The 22,625-nt window shown below is 53.3% G+C and overlaps 2 protein-coding genes across 2 annotated transcripts in view; one reads left to right on the top strand and one right to left on the bottom strand.

The window, feature by feature from the left end:
• LOC120394448 (C-type lectin domain family 2 member B-like) overlaps window positions 1-22,625 on the bottom strand; it is a 1,239,960-nt gene that overhangs the window by 983,281 nt on the left and 234,054 nt on the right. The gene's annotated exons all lie outside the window — the stretch shown is intronic.
• Window positions 16,956-21,077, top strand: LOC120394438 (protein SON-like). Its single transcript, XM_039518667.1, has 7 exons — window positions 16,956-17,367; window positions 17,750-17,865; window positions 18,566-18,661; window positions 19,040-19,144; window positions 19,485-19,620; window positions 20,393-20,487; window positions 20,970-21,077. Exons 1-7 carry the CDS (start codon window positions 17,088-17,090, stop codon window positions 21,075-21,077), a joined length of 936 nt encoding a protein of 311 aa, XP_039374601.1. The 5' UTR covers window positions 16,956-17,087.

Below are 22,625 nucleotides of genomic sequence, written 5' to 3'. Positions count from 1 at the left end.
GACATCTCCATGAAGCTCTCCTGGAGGTACTCTGAAAGCCTTTGCAGAAGGTTTCCGGGGAGGGCTGCCTTGTTCCATCCTCCACGGTAGGACACTTTACCACGCCAAGCCAGTAGCAAGTAGTCTGGAATCATTGCAGCACAAAGCATGGCAGCGAATGGTCCTGGGTTTTGGTCACATTCAAACAACATTCGGTCTTTATCTCTCTGTGTTAGCCTCAGGAGAGTGATATCATTTATGGTCACCTATGATGGGGGTGTTTCCATTCACCACAGAGTTCTTGTGTTAGTGGCGGGTTGTCATTATTAGTATATGCAGAACTAGCCAGGAAAAGAGAGACACATTTCTAACCAAGCAGGAGGTCACATGGACACCAAGACTCTATATAACACAATCATGAACCCAGGGCAAATCAGGTCTGACCAGAGGGCATAGATCTGGATGCGAACAATCTCACCATTGAGGGGTACATACTTATGCAGCAGATGCAACTGAGAGGCTGCCTAACCCAGGAGGAAAGGTCTCATACAGAGCACTGTGAAACACAGCTTTACTGCAGATGTGAGTTGAATAAATACTCATGGTGAGCTCCCAGCACTGTATTACTGGGGTATCGTGATATCATTGCATTCCACTGTGGCTGCAACTAATGACTACAGCAAGGTGTGGAACATACCAAAGGTGAAACAGTTTTAAAGGAATGAGTATTTCTCGCATTGACAGCATGCAAAGCATCAGCCCCTCTCCCTCCCTGTTGCTCCTGGATGCGCCCCCCTGCATTGTCTCTGGAGACAGGTGGGGAACGACGCTGAAGGAGCAAGGTAAGTTCTCTACCTGGGATGAAGGGGGACTTAGTGGGGCTCACGCTTTAGCCCTGGTGTGGTTGGGTGGTGGGGACTTAGGGAGCCTGGGCCTGGCTGCAGACCAGGGTTCCAGCCATGGAGCTTCAGGTGCCAACAGCAGGCTCTCAGGCACTGACCCCCAGCTCTTCTCTGGCCTCACAGCCCTGGCCTTCAGCCACGGGTCTTCAGGCTCCAACCCCTGGCAGCGCAGCCGCAGGCTCCAATCCCTGGCTCTCGCCTATGGCGTCAACCCCCAATCCCGGTGGCAGCCACTGTCCCCAGGTGCTGATCCCCGGCAGCACACTCCGAACCCCAGCCATGGTCGCTGGTCCTGGGTGCTGTCCCTGGGCTCCAGCAGCTCCCCAGCCCCGGCTGCCTGCCCTGGGTGCAGATCCCTGGCCTCAGGCTCCGGCGGGTGCTGGCTCTGGATCCTGACCCCTAGCCCTGGCTGCACAGCAACAGGTGTGGACCCCAAGCACCATCCCTGGTAGTGGCTGCTGGCCCCAGGCGCCAACGCCCGGCCACGCACTCCGATCCCCAGCCCTGACCACTGACACTGGACACTGCTCCTGGATGTCGACCCTGAGCTCCTGTGGGTGCTGGCCACTGGTGCCAATCCCTGGCTCTGGTCACATGGCATCAGGTGCCAACCCTGGGATCCAGCGGATGCTGGCCCTGGACACCGATACCTACCCCTTCCGCAGTCACGTGGCAGCAAATGTGGACCCCGAGTGCCAACCCCCGGCTACATGGCAGTGGATGCCAATCCCCAGCCCTGACCACACAGCAGCAGGTACTGACCCCCAGCCACCAATCCTCACCCCCCGACCATGCGGTAGCCGGGGCCCCCCGTCCATTGCACCTGGCCTCTGCTGCCTCCCCCAGCCCTGCATCCATCTTCCCTGCCCCCCGCTGCCTCAATCCCCACCCCATCCAGGTCTTAATTTGCCAGGACTTGCTGTGAAAAGTGATATTAACAAACACACAACTGGTGATTAGCAACTTTAACAAGAGCCTTAACACCAGGTGTCCTCTCTTCCCCCAGTGCTGGGAAGGGCTGGGCCCCAACTGGCAACACTGCTCTGCCAGGGCTCAGCCCTGCAAACAGTTTAGGGAGTGTGAGCAGAGCCAGTGGCAAATGCTCAGAGGGTCTGGGGAGAGCAACAGCTCCATCCTGAGCTAGCCACCTGCACAGATTCATACAGCACCTAGCGTTTTCCATGTACGCTCCATCACAGGGCCCCACTTGTGCAGCCCTTCCCTTCTATTGCCTAGGTTGATGTTCAAGTATCTCCTTCCCCCCTAACCCCGCACTCCTCTCCTGATCCCCTTCCCCAAATCTGCACTCCTCTCCTGATCCCCTTCCCCAACCCTGCATTTCCCTGCTCCCCAAACCCTGCACTCCTCCCTGATCCCCAAACCTCACACTCCCCAACCCTGCACTCCTCTCCTGATCCCCTTCACCCCAACCCTGCAGTCCCCCCTGCTCCCCAAACCCCACACTCTCCCAACCCTGAACAACTCTCCTAATCCCCTTCCCGCAAACCCCGCACTCCTCTCCTGATCCCCTTCCCCCAAACCCCACACTTCCCCCTGCTCCCCAAACTCCGCACTCCTCCATCCTTGCACTCCTCTCCTGATCCCCTTCCCCCAACCCTGCATTTCCCCCTGCTCCCCAAACCCTGCACTCCCCTGCTCCCCAACCCCGCACTCCTCTCCTGATCCCCAACCCTGCACTCCCCCCTGCTCCCCAACCCCCGCACTCCTCTCCTGATCCCCAACCCAGCACCGCCCCCAGCTCCCCAAACCCCGCACTCCTCTCCTGATCCCCAACCCTGCACTCCCCTGCTCCCAACCCCGCACTCCTCTCCTGATCCCCAACCCTGCACCTCCCCTGCTCCCCAACCCCGCACTCCTCCTGATCCCCAACCCTGCACCTCCCCCTGGTCCCCAACCCCTGCACTCCTCTCCGGATCCCCAACCCTGCACTCCCCTGCTCCCCAACCCCTGCACTCCTCTCCTGATCCCCAACCCTGCACTCCCCCCTGCTCCCCAAACCCCGCACTCCTCTCCTGATCCCCAACCCTGCACCTCCCCCTGCTCCCCAACCCCCGCACTCCTCTCCTGATCCCCAACCCTGCACCTCCTCCTGCTCCCCAACCCCCGCACTCCTCTCCGGAGCCCCTTCCCCACAATCGCCTCCTGCCCCGCACTCCCCCGCGGCCCGAGCCTCCCGCGCCAGGCACTCGGTGCCGCCGGACTTAGTGCTGTGAACTCCAGGTGAGAGAGAGAGGGAGGTTTGGAGGAGGAAATCAAATACATCCAGAGGGGAGAATGCGAAAGGTCTGCAACAGGGCAGGCTGAGACTTTTATCTCCCTTCCCCCCACCCCCCGCAGGAGGGGAAACTGAGGCACTGAGTGATCAGATTCCCCTCTCCAAATTATTTGCAAAGGAGGAGGACGGGGGCTCCTATCCAAACCAGTTCCCTTCCCATCAACTCTGCTTTCCCTGCTGCAAGACCGCTGTAGGGGCTGAATATTTTCATTAAATTATGGCTCCTTCGTTTGCCCTACAACAATGAAATAGACCGGCTTGATGGGGGGGAATAGCCCCCCCCCTAAAGCTTTGTGGATATTAAGGTTTTTTTGTGGGGGGGGACATGATAATATTCTAGATCAAATTCAATCAAATGCCCAGCTCAGCTTTCTAGCCATCCAGCAGCTTTAGGGCAGGGAAGGTAGGTGCTTTTGGTGGAGAGTGGTCGCAAAACAGGGGTGAATTTAGCGGGGGTTTGTGGGGTCTGCTTGAAATCCCACCCGATGCAGCCACACAGAATCATTGGCAGCGCTGGGAGAGGCCAGGAGTGGAAGCAGGTGCCCTGGGGGTGGGGGGACATTTGCCCTCAGTCCTGGGCTCTGGGATGGACTAGGCTGGGTGGTGGGTTCAGTCTAGTCTTCCTGCCTGTTGCTCTCACTGGGGTTTGTGGTTTTCATCTGGCTCCACCAAAAAGATCAAACAAGCCCAGTAGAAAAGGGGAGTGAGAGAGGCAGGAAGGAGTTTGTAAGGGGTTTAAGTGACCCATCAGTGAAAGAGTAAAACCAGAGTTTGACTGGGTTTCCCCCCAGCCACCACTCCTGCAAACACTGAGCAAGGGGCAGCTCCATCCCCCACTGAGGCTATGGTGAGGGACAGGAGGAAGGAAGCCACATGGCAGTCCCTTCCCCCCAGCACCCCCCTCCAGCCTCCAAACTCTGTCCCAAAGCCTGCACTCACCCCTCTGCATGCCCTCCCAGAGCCTGCACCCCTCCACCCTTCCTGCACCCCACCCCGTGCCCCAGTCCGGAGCCTGCACCCAGCACCCAAACTCCGTCCCACTCAGCCCTGGGCAAAGCTCCTTGGTCTGGCTCCCAGCCCCTCTCCAAGGGTTGCAGCTGTCTGGAGGTGCTGCCTTCCACACCTTCCTCATTCACACCTCATTCATTCAATAGGGCAATTGATTACAAAGTGGAGAGAAGATCTTATTCTACTTCTAGCAAAAAGACATTTTTCTTTTACCTTAATTACACTACCTTAGGGGCCTGCTATAACATATTACTAAGGTTCAATACAAAGTCATGTAAAAGTTATACAAAAATGCATAATGCAGCGATTTATCTACAACTCCATTGATTGACTGCTGTGTGCAGTAATATAGTGACCCCTGGGTCTTTGAATAAGACTATATACTGGGGGGCGGGGTGCAGCAGCGAGTCGGGGGCGAGCGGGTGGGCAAGTGGCAGGTGGGCACAGAGGTGAGCAGTGAGCCAGCAGGGGGTTTAGGGGCGGGCATGGGGGTTTCTGGCAGGGAAGGGAGAAAGTGAAAGGAGGCGAGTGGTGGGTGGGGGACTGACTAGGAGGGACGCAGCAAGTCAGTGGGGGACTAGGGGGTGAAGAGGAGTGTGATGGTGGGGCCGAGCGGGAGGGGGTGGGTCCTATTTTACTGCTGTGATCTGGTCACCCTATGTGTGCCAGGTTTCAGAGTAGCAGTCGTGTTAGTCTGTATCTGCAAAAAGAACAGGAGTACTTGTGGCACCTTAGAGACTAACAAATTTATTTCAGCATGAGCTTTCATGGGCTACAGCCCACTTCTTCGGATGCATAGAATGGAATACTTCTTTTTGCCTATGGGTGCCGTTTCTCCCCCCTCCCCCTCAAACCTTCCTCTTTCGCCCACAGCTGTTTTGATGGGGTGGCGCTGAGGAAGGAGGGTTTGTTTCTGAAGTAGGCGAGCAGCGCTGGTGGGGGCAGTGTTTCCACGGGGCTGGGCAGTGCTGGGGGAAGGAGGGGCATAAAATAAACATTATTGAAGAAAATCAGTTGTACAACTATCAAAACAAATTATTTTCCTAATATGAAAGTGAAAATCTATAATTAATATTCTTTTAGAATGTGGTGACTTCTATCAATATGGGCAAGAGATCAAGAGATATTGGTAGAAAGTACCCAAGTGGGAGTAAGAAAAGAGCCATATACAATATTATGTAGTAATATATCATTTTGTTATGTATCTAGTCATGGAAAGTAAATAATACATGTAAGAAATGAAAGGTGTTTTTTTTTAAGTGTTTTTTTTTTTTAAGTCATCCCTGCCGGGGCCCCGTCAAAACTGTTCGAATTAGGCCCCGTACTTCCTAAAGCTGGCCCTGGGAGACAGGTACCTAGCGCCTCCTCCCCGCAGTCTGTAAGAGAACCTGTGTCTCCCTGTTTGGCTGCAGACTTTAAAGCCTATCATAAAGTATCCACATTTCCTCATATAGTGTTTATACAGACATTTCACAATGATATTAAGCACCAGGGGGTCATTTGTTTTCAGAAAAACCTCACCCCGTACTCTCGTATAACACAGCACTATTGTATCCAGTCAGTTGATTCAGTTGATTATCACATGAAGTTCAGACCAGTAAATCTTTGCAATGGACCCTTCTGAACAATAAAACCCAGAAGAGCTTCTCTCTCCTGCTGGGCGTAGACACCAGGCTGTCTTGTCCCCCGCTTCTCAGTGTGAGCTTTGATGGGTCTGTGTGCGGCTTGAATGTAAACTGAGGTAAACACACAGTCCTTCACTTAGGATCAATCTGTTTAACAACTCCCCCGGCATATGGAGTTTGAACTCTTTTTAGTGACCATTCCAGTGTATGTCCATAACTCTTAGCACCCATCGCGTACATATATCACACAAGGATATGAATGGTCAGAGAGTTATCAGTTTTCAAATGATACCTCACAATGTGTATTGTGCACAAAGATTGTTACAGTCGTGTGTAGGGTGTGAATCCTGGGGTCTAGTGTCACTGCACACATGGTCTGTCGGCACCAAAGACGAGGAAGAACTGGGGTGTGATGGGGAGCCAGTCTAGGAGGCGGGGGGACGGGGTTCAGATGACCAGTCGCAGAAACACAACAAGGAGGAGGACCCTGGGAACGGTGGCAGACAGACTGGCACCATTCGGACTGACAGTGGTAGTGAAGTTCACCACCTTGAAAGTCACACCAGGCACGTTCTCCTGGATCCAATCGTTGTGGGCGTTCGGGCGGTTGTAGACCCCGAGGTAACCAGGAGCAACAGCAAGTTCAGAAGGAGATGGCAAGCCTGCTGGACAGGCAATAATTAAAGAGTCAAACAGTCCCTGGGTTGAGGAGGTCGTTTTGCTGATGTTTACAGGGAGCTCCTCCTGAGTGTGAGGGGCAGAATGGGAGGAAGCACGAAGGGGCTTGTTTGAAGATTTAACCAGGGAGTGATGGGGGTTAGCATCATGGGCCATGCAACTGCGGACACTGTGTGCCCTTAGCCCGGGGTGGGCAAACTGCCCTGTCTGCAGGCGCCGCACCTGGAGCTCCCATTGGCTGTGGTTCCCACCAACGGGAGCTGCAGGGGCGGTGCTTAGGACACAGGCAGCGTGTGGAGCCTCCTGGCTTTCCCTAGGCATAGAAGCCGGATTGGGGATGTGCTGCTGCTTCTGTGAGCCACACGGAGACATGGCACTCGCATTTTTGTCGCTCTTATCTGGACTCTCTGCAATTGGGCCACATCTTTCCTGAAAAGTGGTGCCCAGAACTGGACACTAGACTCCAGCTGAGGCCTAATCAGTGCGGAGTAAGGGCAGAAGAATCACTTCTTGTGTCTTGCTTACAACGTTCCTTCTCTTGCCTCCATATTACAAGTGGCAAACAGAGGGAGACTAACCCCATGTTTTTAAAAGGTATTTAGGCCACATAAATCCCATTGGTTTCAATGGGAATTAGGAACTGAAATCCCTTTAAAAAATCTGGCCCTAAGTGATTTGCTCAAGATCACAAAGGAAGTCTGCAGTGGAGGCGGAATTTAAACTCAGACCCCTCAAGTCTTAGATGAGTGCCATAACCTCTGGACCATCCTTCCTTTCTCCTGTGTGTGTCTAATGACGTGTTTCTGTCTATCTAACCCCAGACATAACCATGTCTCTGTCTATCTATCCCCATAGAAAAACATCCGTCTGTCTAGTGTCTACCTGTCTATCACCTTTTCATAATTAAAGCAGGAGCTATGCTACGTATAAGAAGTCAATTAAAACCACAAACTAGGAATAAACTCTGATAAGTTCAATAATCAGCATTCTTGTTGAAATCAGTAAGATTATGTTCACACTGGTTCACTGTATATTAACTGAAGAGATATGAATGAAGAGCTGTTAAGCAGCAGGAGCTGAATTAAAACTATGGGTGAGACCCTCATGCCTACTCTGGCTTCTTGCACAGCCTAAAACTGGAGTTCTGCAGTGGGGAAGCAGAGACAGCAAGTGAGTTTGGAAAAGCTTCCGCCTCCAAAGAAAAGGACCCTAATGAATACCAAGTAAAACATCTCCCTCTCTCCCGTGCTCACATGCAGTATCTTATCATCCTGTACAACCTATGGCTACAAATCTCTATAATTTACCGTGAGTGACTGGAGACAGTGGCAGGACCAGTCTGTCCTTCTCAGAAGATAGTTCATTAGCAGAGTCATAAAGCAACTTCCTAGAGAATCTCCACCTAATGGGCCACAATGAATTGCAGGTCAAACAGCATCAAGAAAGATGATTCCCTTGGAAGCTAGGTGGGTCCTGATGATCCTGTTCCTTCTCCCGCTTCAAACTAAGAAGAAAACTCAACTATGCAAGAGAGATTTCATTCCATTGTTGGTGTGTATCCACCCCGAACCCATGAGACCTTCCATGGGGGCAGAGAATGGTGCACTGGGGAAGCGCAGTCCATTCTGTACTGTCTTTATTCACAATATTCTCTCTCCAGAGCTGTCGACTGGGAATATTTCACCAGCACAAAACTTACTCTGGGAAATTTTAAATGAAAATGTTTGATATTCAAATAAATGAAGCACCTTTTTAGAAAGAAAAAAAAAGAAGAAAAAACCCTCCATTAAACAAGATTCTTTGAAACCAAGGGGTCTTGCCCCAGCATGCGGAGCCTGACTCGACTACATGAGGTCCCTTCCACCCTACATTTTCATCTTCATATGCACAGCGTATGAAATCTTTTAACTCGTTACAGCACAATGGACCAGACACGCGGTTGGTATAAATCACCATAGCTCTGCTGATGCTGATGGATCCGTGACAACTGACGCCAGGTGATGATCTGTCCTGATATTCCCAAACTCTGACATGCAGCGTTCAGGATAGTTTAGGCAGTTGGTCCCATTTCACTGCAAGTTATTTTGTGAGAGAAAACGAAGACAACATTTTGGGGTCAAAAGCATCAGCACTTTGAGAACAGAAAAACCATCTTTTCTCTTGGTTGACAGAATGGATTTTGGAGTTTTCCTCGGGTATTAGAACTGCAAGAAAAATTGACCTCTCATCTTAGTCTTTGCCCCGTAATGTTAAAGCTTGTTGCAAGATAGAGATCTCTCTCTCTTGAACTCAAATGGATTGTGTAATGGGAGGTGGGGTTTATTTGTTCTGCCAACACCAGGGGACAGAATTCCTCAGAGCTCTGAATCACAAGTCAGGCACAAGCGGAGTGAGTGTGTCGTTAAAATACCAGTTGCATTTCCTGGCAGCAGGAGGTAGTTAGACACCAATATATGGTCTTCAAATATTGTTCAAGTTCTTAGACATGTTGATGCTTCCTTTTGTCTTTCCCTCTGTTTTATGCAGTTCATGTATCTGAAAATCCCCCCTAGCAAGAAGCACGTCCAATCACAAATACACTTAGAGGAGCACGGCAAGATTTTAATCAATATCTGCCAGGATTAGAGCTGTGAAGACGGTTTCTTTCAGAGCAGCAGGACTAGACGTCTGGATGTTGCACAGCCAAAGGGCAAGGAGCATTCTGCTGCTGAGCGCTGAGCGAGAAGGAACATTTGCAGCAGCAGCATGAGAGGGTCCAGGACTCCAGTAAAAAGTCAGGAAATGCACCTGTTGAGTCTGAACTTTTTATGAACTGAAACTTAACTCAGACTTCATGTCTCTATCTGAAACTTTTAATCAAAAAGCTCTGACCTGCGAACTACTCATGACCCCTCCCCTCCCAATAAGTAGCCATAAGTAGCCATCTCCTCTTTTGTCTTCTCCAATTTACATTTTAACCTGTTTTATCCTGTAGAATCTTGATTGATTATGCATAACCATTATAATCTGTTAATCACTTTGTTTACTTCTGTGTATAAACATTGATGCTCACCCCTAATAAACTTGCCACACTTACTCCGAAGCTTTGCTTTTAAGCTAAGGATTGTGTAAGCCCGTTGATCAACGAGTTGTTGTCTGGTCTCTGACAGATTTCTGAGCCCTATACCAACTCCGCACGAACTCGGGTGCTAAAGAGGTAAGTAAAACTTGCTTTTTACCTAACACACCTGCCTGTGCCCGTCCGATTCAGATCTCGATTGAGTGCTGCCAAGGCCCCCAGCAAAGAGCCTGTCATGCCACATGCCTTTTAGCTGAGCCCTGGTGGGATCCTTATCAGGCAGGATAATGAGGGTGATGCTGCAGCTGGGAACAGGGAAGATCCTGCCAATGGCCCTAAAGGCCAGGATGTGACCTCACATCAGATCAGGAGGACCAGTTTGGAGACAATAGCAGTGAAAACTCTGCAGAGGGGGATGTGCCTGGCCAGAGACCGGAAGTCCACGTGGTTACTGCAGCTCTCTAACCCCTCCCTCCCATTGTTCTCTAGAGAAATTGGACTTTCAACACTGAGGATTTGGTAGGTTATGGCCAAATCAGTTACTGTCCTGGATATTATGCCCTTCATTGCTGTGTGTGTCTGGGGGGTTGTGCAGATGCCACAACATTTGCATGGCCTCCTCTCCCTTCCCCTCCCCTCCACCAGCCTCTGCTGGGCACAATCCCAAGTGGATGCAGGGCACTGGGGTGGAAAGGTTTCGGAAAAGCCAGCTTTGCTGTTTATCCAAGAGTTCAGAGTATGGGCTGTACGGCTTGTGCTGAAGCCCACGGTCGGTAGCAAGTTCACAACTAGAAATCAGTGCCCTCGGTCCGCTTCACCGCAGGCAGGCAGGTGGGGTTGGAGGGGTTCAAACACGGCTTGGGTCAATGCTCTCCATCCTAGCTCAGGCTTTGGTTGGTTTCCTTCATTTCTCTCCCAGTCCTGGTAACTTATTCTGGAAAGTTTCTCAGGCAGCAGGAATTCTCCATGGCCTTTCAGGAGAACTGGGAGTGCAAACCTGCTCAGGCCTTCATAATAGCCAGGTCCCTACCAAATTCAGGGCTCACTTTGACTAGTTTACAAACCTCTGGCCTTGAAATTGACCAACGTCACCATTTCGATGTTTCCACCTGACATTTCATGGAATTGTAACCATGGGGGTCCCATCAACCTGGGAGAATGGGGAGTTCAGAGGTTGTGGTGGGGTCACAGCATTGCCACCCTCACTTCTGTGCTGCCTTCAGACCTGGGCTCCAAGGGCAGCAGCCAGCAACCTTTCTGAAGCTAGAGGAGGTTCCCACATGTGCAGGTGGGGCCCTGCTGTTGGCAGCACCTCAGCTCCTACCGACTACTTGGGAGCACCTTGGCTCCTACCATTTTCGGGGCATCCAGAGAAATGGACCCTTGAGCCCCAGAAAGAACTGCAAGGGAAGCCCTGAGCACTCACTGCAGAGGCCAGGCAGAAGTCCCGAGCCCAGGCACCTAGAGCGCCAGCAGGAGTGGGGAGGGGCATGAAAGTCCTGAGCCCGGTGCCCCAGCACTGGCTGCAGCCACAGGGGGCCAGAAGCTCTGAGTCCGGGCACCCAGAGACGTGAGTGGAGCAGAACTGCCAAGAGCAAAGCCCTGAGCCCAACGCCGGGCTGATGCAGTGCACTCACTTCTGCATTGCCTCTGCAGGTGCGTCTGATATCCCCACGGAGAGGAAGTCCTGTCCCCAGCCGGGCAGAGAAACAGCTAGGAGGCCCCTACTGGGTTCTCCTGGCTGAGGGGTCCAGCAGGACGGGGAGATCGGATTTCACAGGGCAGGGCTAATTCGATCTAGCCAAAAAAGGCACAACAAGAACCAACAGCTGCCAGCTGAAGCCAGAGAAATTCAAATGAGATGTAGGCACACAGTTTTGACAGTGAGGGAGACTAGCCACTGGAACAAATTACCCAGGGGAGAGGTGGAGTCTCTGTTTCCTGGTGTCTTGTCGTCAAAACTGCCTGTCATTCTGGAAGGTGCCTTTTAGTGACTTACAAGCAATTGGGCTTCATATGGTGCAAAGTGCGTGAAATTTCATAGCCGGTGAAATAGAGGCCACATTAGGAGACTGAATTGTTTCATAACCTCTATGAAAAGCTCAGTGTGGGGTGCGGAACAGACTCTGCTGTTTTGCTGGGTGGCCTGGCTGGTCCCCAGAATCAATAATGAGCAAGTGGGGTGATCCAGGCTGCAGCTCAAACATCCAGCTGGGCTGGCCAGGGGCAGACATCAGGCCTGCCAGGGAAAGGTGGGTGCGGCAGTGACTTCACAAAGGCCTTTGGCAGGAACTCAGCCTATTGGGCAAAGATGATGAGGCGTCTGTGACCTCACAGAGCTCCCTTGCCAACAGCCAGGCAGGACAGGGATGCGGGGCAGGGGGAACCTCGCAGAGCCCTGTAGCCTTGCTGCAGCAAGCCTCCAGCTCGTGGTCTCTCAGAGACAGTTGCTGTAGGAGAGAGTCTGTGTGTGTTTCTCATTTCTGTGTGTTTCTCATTTCTCATTCCCCTCAGCCAGGAGAACCACAAAGATATTGTCATCTGTGTAGAAGGTAAGAAAAAATACAGGCTCTAAATACAAGATAGGGGACTCTATCCTAGCAGATTCAAAGGCATCACCACCCTCCTAGGGAAAAAGTTTGTGCTAATATCTGAGCTTTCCACCCTGCAACTTGAGAGCATTGCTCCTTGTTCTGTCATCTGCCAGCTCTAAGATTTCGTGAGAATCAATCTTTCATTAGGAAAATAATTCAAAAACGCAAATACAAAACACTTTGAGTGAAATCAACCTCCTGATCTTTAGTGTCTGGGAGTGTGGGCCTTGGGGGCCAGACTGAGACCCTCATGGGCTAGTAACACCCAAGAAGCCAGTAAAATAATTCCAGTTCTCTTACCATCCAAGCCTCCCTAATCCAAGGAACAGCTGAGGGCTGAGGGAGACAGAATGTCTAACTCATGACTGAAAATACAAAGATGTGTTATTGGCTTTGGTTGGGGGACAAGTAACAAATCTGTTGGGATTCTTGCCCCAAACAACAATCGCCCATTGTCCTTTAGAGCACGAGGACCCTAACGCGCCTGACTTGCTCAAATCTCTCTCCTGCTAGGGCTGAGAGAATTTTCTCCATCCCCCATGATACCGAGGGAAAGAGAAAAGAAGTGACCTCTCTGGTCACACAGCAAGGGCATGCCAGAGCTAGAAAGAGAAGCATAAGAAAGAAGTTGTATCAAAATGTTTTGCATTTCAAACTAACAAATTTCTTAAACAAAGGCAATTTGATGTGTGGTTAGTGAAGTGAAATGATACATTCTTGTCTCCACGAGTTTCTAGATTGATGAACCAGTAGATCTATCCCCTAGTTTTTATCCCTAGATTGAGGGAGGAAAACAAGTTTGCCTGTTTTGAGAATTCCCAATGGTTTTCTTGAATTTCAACAAACTAGTTGATTGAACTGAACGATTTGAATAAACTGAAAGGAAGACAATATTTTCTGCACCTTTCAAGGAAGCTACTGCTGCCCAAAGCTGGGTTAGCATTTCAGCTACTTTGCTTCCGGGGCCTTAGCTATCACATCAGTGGTGCGACTGTCTGAAAAGCTTGGCAGTGAACATGTTCTACTGAACGTTATTTTTTCTCTTCTATTTAAATTATTTAAAAGATTGTCATAAATTGGGCCCTTATCAGAGGTTGTCAATTTCCAATATAATTATGACAGTGAGGGAGACTAGCCACTGGAAGAAATTACCCTGGGGAGAGGTGGAGTCTCTGTTTCCTGGTGTCCTACCATCATAACTGGTTGGGAAGGTGCCTTTTAGTGAATTACAAGCAATTGGGCTCAATAGGGTGCTAAGAGTGTGAAATTTCATAGCCCGTGAAATAGAGGCCACATCAGGAGACTGAATTGTTTCACAACCGATGCCTCTATGAAAAACTCAGCGTGGGGTGCGGAACAGACTCTGCTGTTTTACTGGGTGGCCTGCTTGCTCCCCAGAATCAATAATGAGCAAGTGGGGTGATCCAGGGTGCAGCTCAAACATCCAGCTGGGCTGGCCAGGGGCAGAGGTCAGGCCTGCAGGAAAGGTGGGTGTGGCAGTGACTTCACAAAAGCTTTTGGCAGGAACTCAGCCCATTGAGCAAAGACAATTAGTTGGGAATTGGTCCTGCTTTGAGCAGGGGGTTGGACTAGATACCTCCTGAGGTATGATTCTATGAGTGAGGCATCTGTGACCTCACAGAGCTCCCTTGCCAACAGCCAGGCAGGACAGGGATGCGGGGCAGGGGAACCTCGCAGAGCCCTGAGCCTTGCTGCAGCAAGCCTCCATCTTCCCTTTACCAGTTAAAGGTTATGAGCAGACAATGGCTGGAAGTTGAAGCTAGACCAATACACACTGGAAATAAGGCGAGGAGCATTTTTAACATCAGAGTTTGGAGCAATTCACTGAGGGTTGTGCTGGATTTTCCATAACTGGCCTCTTTTAAAATCAAGCGTGGGTGTTTTACTAAAACCTGTTCTAATTCCTATGGGAATTATTTTGAGGCACATTCTATGGCCGAAGTGAAACAGAAAGTCAGACGACAGTGGTTTCCTCTGGGCTTGGAATTAATCTGTGACTCGCTGGGGGCGTTTGGAATGTGGCCATTTTGCTTCCTCTTCCTCCTTCCTCTTGTCCCTTCTTCTCAATTGGAAAACGGGTCACCAGAAAAGCCTGATTTCCACCCTGTGCCCCTTCCATTAGTGCTGTAAGCTGAAGGGCATTGTGACTTGAGAGTGAATTCAGCCAGTCAGTGCTAACTCTCCACAGGTGATTTGCATAAGTCAGTAAATGAGCCTGCAGGTTTCCGTGGGAGCGATGCCCAAGGCAGGGCTCAGGCTTCGGGTTTATGCTCCGGGTTAGTGAAGTCAGGAGCGACAGGTGGCTGAGTTACCTCTGGTGTCACAATGTTACTGCTCAGGTTCCTCTGCCTGCTGCACCACCTGGGCAGTGACTGTCAAGGGGAAGGTTTTGTGGATTTGAAACTTAGAAACCAGGAAGCGCAGGAGAGGAATGGCTTAGAGAGTTTGGCAGTAAAATGTAGGTTTTGAGGCAATATCCTGTGCAATTGCTACTGGATCCGGGACGGAGACAGCATTCCTGCCCCTCCCACCACCTCTTAGCTGGGCCTACATAAAAGAGACTAGCTAGAGTTTTGCACGCTTGTTTGTTTGAGGCTGAGCAAATAAGGCCCAACAGATTACTGCTAGGATGAATTTTGCTGCCTCCTCTCCTTGACTAGAATACAAGCAGTTTCTGATTCTCTCAGATGAAGTAGTTCTTTTAAAATCAAGGGCAAGACCAATCAGTGGCTTTTTCACAGCCCAACCCCAATCCCCAAAAGAGATTTTATTTTTATTTAAACTGGGTGTTTTAAATTTATATTGAAAAGTTTTTTTTTAAACTTATCCAGTATAAAATTTGAAATGATGACAAGTGATGTTAAGGCCTCTAGTTGCTCCAGCCTATTAAAGTAATTTAAATAAGTACATATATGAAGAAGTCCATGTTTGCTGCCAAGTGTCAGAGGAAGTCAAAGCACTGAACTGTTGGAAGTCATTGCCTAAGCACCTGGGCATCCAGAAGTTATTGAAACACTCAGCCAGATTTTGGCAGCACTAGCCTCTTCTGCGGTGCAGAAAGAATATTTTCTTCATTCCAGTTGATGCAGCTACTTCATTCAAATGTAAGAAACTGATTGGGAGTTCAAAAGGATGAAGGCTTCTTTTCCCCTTGTAAAATATGAATAAAGGCTAGAGAGGAGGAGGTGTGAGCTACTACTTCTAAAATCTGGAAGGACATTATGAGCAGGAACAATCAGTTCAGGGCACGAACTAGAGATACTTCTTTACCTCAGTTTGTTTGAAATGAAACCAAATGGTTGAGTCAACCTTTTGTTTTTCTGTATCCTGCAAAACCAGCAAGTCAACATGTTTGAATGGATCCCTATTCCTAGCATCATAGAAGACTAGGGCTGGAACAGACCTGAGGAGGTATCTAGTCCAACCCCCTGCTGCAGGCAGGACCAACCCCAACTTCATCATCCCAGCCAGGGCTTTGTCAAGCTGACCTTTTAAAAACTTGTAAGGATGGAGATTCCACCACCTCCCTAGGGAACCCATTCCAGGGCTTCACCACCCTCCTAGTGAACTAGTGTTTCCTAATAGCCAAGCTAAGCCTTCCACAGTGCAACTTGAGACCATTGCTCCGTGTTCTGTCATCGCCACCACTAAGAATTTCATGAGAATCAATCCTCATTAGGAAAATAACTCAAAAATACAACTACAAAACATTTGGAATGAAATCAATCCACCCTGACCTGTAGTGTCTGGGGGTGTGGGCCTCTGAGGCTAGACTGAGACCCTCATTGGCTAGAACCACCCAGTGAGCCAGTAACAATATCCACTCCTGTTACCGTCCAAGCCACCGCAATCCAAGGAACAGCTGAGGGCTGCAGGAGACAGAAGGGTGCTGAGAGGGTCTAACTCATGACTGCCAACCCAGAGATGTGTTATTGGCTTTGGATGGGGAACAAGGAGCAAATCCACAATCACTACAACAGGTCCCACTCAGAGCCAGGAGACTGGGAATCGAGTCCTGCTGGCACTTCCCAGCTCTGGCTTTCTGGAGGAGGAGGAAGACCCCAGCTCCCCTAGCTGACCCTGAGGCACCTTCTGGGCCCAAATGGAGGTGGCCCCGGGTACAGCTATGGAGTGTCCCAGGAACGTTCCGCTAGTGGCATTGTATTGTTTTCACAGCCAGTTTCGATATCTGGTGTCTACCCCTTGCCCTGCTGGCAGGGCATTGAGCGCACCGTTGCCGGCCACCTGGGTGTGGAGATTGAAGAGGGTGAAGAGAGGAGCAACCCTGAGCATCTGCCATCCTGCTCCATCTGATCTAGAATAAGTAAGTGGAGTTCTCCAGAACCATCCCCAGTGTGGTGGGAATATCCCACCACTACGGCTCCCAGCCCGTCCCTTGTCAGGGTTTGTTCCCCAGGTTGAGGGTTCCTGTGCCCTGGGGTGGGATGTGACGGGAGGAGAAATTGCCTCAGCAAAGGGGAGGTGGGCAGGGGAGCAGGCAGGCTCGTTAATGAGAGGCTGCTTTGAAGCCAGACTCATGGCTGCTCCCCACTCTGTTCCAGGATGGAGCGAATCAGGCAGATGCTCAGGAGGAAGGCCGGGCAGGTGGCTCCACAGCCAGAAGACGACATCAGGCAGCCTGCCCAGGCGGAGAGCGGCCCCTCTGTCCCCACGGGCGGGGAAGAGGCTCGTGGCCAGGGGAAAGGGAGGAGCTGCTTCTCCTGCTGGAGGAGGCGGAACACAGTAGCTCCTCTAGCTGACCCTGAGGCACCATCTGGGCCGAAACGGAGGTGGCCCCGGGTTCAGCTGTGGAGCAGAGAGCCAGGGGAGGGCAGGAGCCGGGGACGGCAGCTCTGGGGCTTCCTTTGCAGGAAGCCAAGGAGCCAGGAGCTGCGCCCCAGGGCCCAGCAGGAGCCGCCAACCACCATGGCAGCTGAGGGGCCCTGCGCCAGCCCAACCCTGGCCCCCGAGGAGCCTCCCGCCAGCCCCAGCCTGGCCCCAGAGGAGCCTCCCGCCAGCCCCAGCCTGGCCCCAGAGGAGCCTCCCGCCAGCCCCACCCTGGCCATGGAGGAGCCTCCTGCCAGCCCCGAGCAGGAGTTGAGGGACTGCGGCGCTGCAGACACCAGCAGCTCCGCATTCTCCTGCGGGGCCAGAAGCTCCTCCGTGCGGTCTGGCAGCCCTGTCTTTCAAGGCTCCTTCTTTGGAGGTGAGGAGACCCAGGGGAAAGGGAGGAGGACTGGGGCGGTGGGGGACTAGTAACACCCTGTGCCCATCGGCTCGCCAAGGCGCCGGGACTGACCCACGTGACCCCACTAACACCAGTGGGGGTGGCACAGACACGCCCCATGGCAGGGGATGCTGGGCGGAGTTGGGGAGCTCCAGCCTCCCTGATCATGTTGGGGTGGGGGGCTGACTGCCACAGGGCCCTGAGGCTGATGGGGCTGAGGGCATCTCTGGGAGGGGCAGGGTGGGGCCCTGGCCGCCATGGGGCTCCTTACAGAGAAAGGGGAAACATGGAGCCTTCTCTGTCCACTGCATCCCCCCAGCAGCAGAAGGGATTAAACTTTCTCCTTCCCTCCCTGGTGCAGATACCTCCAGTGCCCAGGTGTCGTGGCCTGAGGAGGAGGAAGAGGAGGAGTGCGAGGAGGAGGAGGAGCAAGACATCATCTTGGTGATCCAGCAGCACCTGCAGGGCAGAGCTGAGGTACAAAAATCCCCCAGCTGCGCTGCCACCCAGTCTGTCCTGCTCCTTGTTCCGTCCCCACCCAGGCAGGGGGTCTTGCACAAGAGAATCCCTCATCCCCAATGGGGGGACACATCTCCTCTGTTATCTGGCACCCCAAAGTGGGGACATTTGTCCCACACAGGCCAAGGTCCTCGCAGACACTGTCCAAGTTCCAACCCCTGTCTGCGCAGGGAGACACTGGTTTTGGGAAGCGGGCGGCTTTCCCTGTCCAACCCCATGGAGGTCCTGAGCCCTGGAGCTGGTTTGGGTCTGGGGTCCAGGGCATGTGCCTTGATCCTGACGTGCTGTTCATGGATCAGGGGTTCAGAGGGGATTGCGTTACCCCTCCGTGGCTGATCCCAGCCTTCCTTCCTCTCCTCATTCTCTGATCTCCTGCCTGGACTCTCCCAGGGATCCTACCTCCCACCCATTGCAGTTTGGCTGATCCATACTCTGCTGGGTACCAGGCCCTGCCCAGAGAACTGCTCAGAGCAAGGATTAATGAGGCAGCAGGCATCCGGCCATGAACTCTTGCTAAGTGTCCCTGGAGTGATGTGAATGGGAGAGGCCAGGATGCGCCTTTTGAGTCTTGCCAGGGCTCCTGGAGAATCCTCCTCATTGTCCCCTGACTGCTGTAGCCCCGTGTCCCATGACTGACGGGTGCTCCCTCTTCTTGCAGGCTCTGCACAACCGCCATTTGCGGAGCCTGGACACCATCCTCAGGGGCTGCCTAACAGAGACCCCCACCGTGGAGAAGCTGCAGCACCTCCTGGAGGTGAGTAGAATGGACGGTCTGGGGTGGAATTGCCCCTGAACCCTGTGGGAGGGCAGCAAAGGAGAGACTAGAAGAGCCACGTTTCCATTGTGTCCTCCCAGCTTGGACCCAGCCGGCCACACTTTCCCAGAGCTGCCAGTGCAGGGGGAAGGAGCTGGGACTGTCAGCCAGAGCTCTGCATGGTTGCATTAAGCACTAACAGTGAGCACCAGGCCTGGCTGGGGCCTGAGAGACTGAACCCCCTTTTCAAGCTCTGCGACCAGGGCTCGGCTACTCCACCCTGAGCACAAAGTCTCAGCCCCTTGGGGAGGGGGAGAGGCTGGTTTGTAGAGCATGTACGCCTGCCCGCTGACCCTCCCCTGCCTCCTTCTCCCGCAGCACATCCATCGCTCTCTCCTGGCAAAAAACACCCAGGAGAGAGCCAGGGCCGTCCAGACCAGCGCGGCCCTGCTCCAGTTTGCTACCTCCCTGCCTGGATTTGACGTAAGTGACCTCTGACCCCAGCGTCCTGCAGAGTCAAGTTCCTCATCCCCTGGCTAATTGGTCCCCCCGGTCCGTAAGGGACTGCGTTCCATAGGCCGCTGGCTGGCAGGGTCGTGCCTGGCCCTTGTTATTCTGGAGCAGCGAGGCAGCGAGTGCTCAGCGAGGGCCCTTGCCCTGCTCCCTTTGCTCCGAGCTCCCTTGGGGACAGAAAGGAAGAGGGCTCTCGCTGCTCTCCCCCAGTGCCTCCTACAGAGGGGTGGGAGCAGAGCTCAGGTCCAGGGGCGCTGGGGCGCTGAAGGGAGAATGGTGATGGATTCCCCTCTCCTTCTCCTTCCACCAGACCTCCTCCACCTTCTCCAAGGCAGGTGAATTTGTGCTGCAGCTGGGTCTCTGTGCATACCACCCAGCCAGTGACATCAGTCGGCATGCCAAGGGTGGGATCAATTGGCTGCACAAGCTCCTGCTCCAGAAGAGGGGTAAGAAACCCAGCTGGGCAATGGGACCCCATGGAAACGAGCCTCTGGGAGACTAGCTCCAGCTGGCCATTGGGACGCCTCTAGAACTAAGGCCTCTCTGCTTAGACCCGCTGTAGCGGGGCAGAGGAACCCCAATAGAAACAAGGCCCCTCCTTTGAGACTCCCTCTGCTGGGCAATGGGACCCTACAGAAAGAAGCCCTCCTCTGAGACCGACCCCAGCTTAGATGATGACTCCTTCTATCCCCCTCTCTCTGAATTAGGGAGATGAGTGTGAAAGTGCCAGGGAAATTGGCTGCTTTATCTCAGAGCCCGGCTCTGTCCCCCAGCCCAGGGAAATCAGCCCACCCCATATGGGGCAGCCAGCTCGTGAGGGGACAGGAACGGAGCTATTGAGACACATGGAGGGAAAGAGCCCGTCATGAGGGCAGGGGCAGGAACAGGCACCACAGGAGATGGACACAAAGCTTGTAGGGTGTCACCAGTCAGGTAGCCAGGGCCAGATCCTGACTTCAGTGGGTGTGAGGGGTTCTCAGTATTAGACACCCCCATGAACAGGCACCCACTCCCAGAGCACAATGACCGTAAGGGTCACATGATTACTGTGAGGGCTGAAACAAATCCCCCTTCTGGTACTAACCCGCCTGGCATGGACCCTGCGATTCCATTGGGCGCTGGATGCCAGGAGGAGCCTGGCCAGTGTGTACCCAGAAGGAAACAGGCACTGAAAGCGGAAGGCCAAACCTCCCCAATGGGTGTGTCTTTCTCTCCCAGGGCTCAAGACCAGGAAGGCAGCAGACCTGTGGTGCCAGGACGGGCTCCATGACCCCAAGTGCCTGGGATATAGAAATCTGGCCAGGGTGGGAGAGGTAAGGACTCTCCGCTGGTGCATTGCAGCAGCTCAGGTGTGGAGCTGTGTCCCGCTGCAGTGAGTGTGTCATGGACACAGGGCAAGAGCCTGCTCCTTATTTCCACAGAGTATGTGAGGCTCCTGGGAATGTCCGTGGGGTGAGGCGTGGGAATGATCCAGATCTAAAAGACCCGAACCTCTAGTGGGTGAGCTGCAGGAGCTGTCGCTGCTGGGAGCAGCAGGGGTCCTGGGCTGTCTGTGTGAGCTGGGTTCCAGAGCGCGCAGACACATTCCCAGCATCTCATGGCACCTGCGGTGAATCCTGCTCCATAAGAGCTATTGGAGGCCTCAGTGCCTGCAGCCTCCTACTGAAGGGGGTTCCTGGTCCATGGGACCCCAAAGGTTGGCTGCCCCAGGACTCTTCTCCACCTTGTGAGACACTAGAGGGATTTGGAGCCTGGTTCTGGGCCATTGCAAGGGCTCTGGTTCTTTTGGTTTTAGGTCTTCGGAGAAATATTCACCGAAGACCAGAAGAGGATTTCCTCCAGGCGGGCCTGCTGGCCATCCACCACCCCCACAACCGCATCAGCCATGCTGGCCTGGTGCTGATGTATTCCATCGTGGGGAAGCCGCCAGCTGCTAGAGGACGAGGTAACCAAAGAGGGGTCACCTGGGTAGAGACCCCAGGGCCTTTCACCTCCAGGCCATTGAAAATCGCTCCCATCCCATCCCCATGCGCTGACCAGGAGCAAGGAGAGGTGACCCCAGACAGGTGCCATTGGTCAGTGCCAGCTTCTCCCCTGAGCAGCTCAAAGCAGGGCAGCCTGGCTGATGTGGTGGAGTCAGTCAGCAGAGGCTGCATAAGTGCCCCATTCACCAGAGCCACTGCCCATGGCATCACGTTAAGGACACGGGGATCCCTTGGGGAAAGGTGTCCACTTCCTCTCACCCCCCGGCACTACTGCCCAAAGCCTCCCAGCACTCGGCTGGAGGGGGCGAGGTGGCTGAGGGGACTCCGGGAGCGGAGCTGGATTCCGCTGGGTTGGGAGGTAGAACAGTTCTCGCGGGGGGACTGAGAGGAGTGGGGGCAGGAGTTCATTCCACAATGGTGGGAGAGGGGATGGAAGTCACTAGAGAAGAGACAAGATTTCGTCTCGGGGGTTGGGCGGGGGAATCCGTCCCTCAGATGTGGGGAGGAAATGTTGCTGGCTCCGGTGCCGTTAATACCCTTCGTTCTCATGGGTGTCGGAGTCTCTGATTGATCCTTGTTCCCTTGCAACAGGGGGAAATTACAAACAAAATCATGGGACAGCTATTTAATATCAGGCTCATGGGCAAGCTGCCCGACGCCCTGAAGGAGCTGTGCTCCGTGGGGCAGGATTGAAGGCCCCCCCCCCTCGCATGACCAGCTCGGACCCCCTGCCGCAGGTACTGCTCTGTCTCACTGTGCCGGGGGGGAAGGGCTGGGGGGAGCGGCCAGAGCCCCCCGCAGCACTGAGAGAAACCAAGGCTGAGCACCTCGTTCTGGACACCCTGCCCCACCCCGACCCCTGGGGCTGGGCTCAGGCCAGATACTGGTTGGGAAGAATCAGGCTGTGGAGCTGGCCCAGAAGTGAGAGCATCCGCAGAGCCAGGGGTTGTGCTCAATAGCCATTGCAGTCTGGGAGGGGTGGCCTGACATGGGGCCCCTCCCCCATCATCACTGCTCAGACCTTCCCATGGCCCCTGTCACCTCTGATGCAGCGAATGTCCGACCATCCCCCACCTGGGGCCCAATCCACCCACCTGGTATCTGAGCCCTTCCCAGCCAGGAATGAAACTCCCCCTGAACACCCTGGGGCAGGGGAGGAGCCTCCCCATCCGGCAGGTGGGAACTGAGACGCAGAGGAAGGGCTGTGGGCCTGGTCACACAATCCTGGGTGTAGATCTGGGAAGTGGACTGGGTCCCGGCCTAGAGCCTTTCCCCCAGGGGCACCTTCACTTCTGCCCTTTATTCTCCTCCGGCCAGGGGGTCTGTGCGTGTGAAATGAACAGGGAGGGTGATGGGGTCCTGGCACACAGCCTGGATGGGAGCTCCCCTTGGCTTGGTCCCCAGGCTCAGAGACATCTTTGTCATCCCGCTGTCCTTCTGTTATTGCTAGGAAGGGAGTCCCCCGA

Source organism: Mauremys reevesii, unplaced genomic scaffold (assembly GCF_016161935.1).
Source record: "Mauremys reevesii isolate NIE-2019 unplaced genomic scaffold, ASM1616193v1 Contig6, whole genome shotgun sequence".
Taxonomy (NCBI): Eukaryota; Metazoa; Chordata; order Testudines; family Geoemydidae; genus Mauremys; species Mauremys reevesii.
The sequence above is the reverse complement of the archived record's forward strand: the minus strand, read 5'-3'. Positions and strand labels throughout refer to the sequence as shown.

Excerpts from the sequence above, each read along its gene's own strand:
- LOC120394438 (XM_039518667.1), top strand. The coding sequence starts at position 17,088 with ATGGCAGCTGAGGGGCCCTGCGCCAGCCCAACCCTGGCCCCCGAGGAG. Across the intron at positions 19,145-19,484 it reads CCTCCCTGCCTGGATTTGAC|ACCTCCTCCACCTTCTCCAA; the intron begins GTAAGTGACCTC and ends TCCTTCCACCAG. Across the intron at positions 20,488-20,969 it reads ATCTGGCCAGGGTGGGAGAG|GTCTTCGGAGAAATATTCAC; the intron begins GTAAGGACTCTC and ends TTTTGGTTTTAG.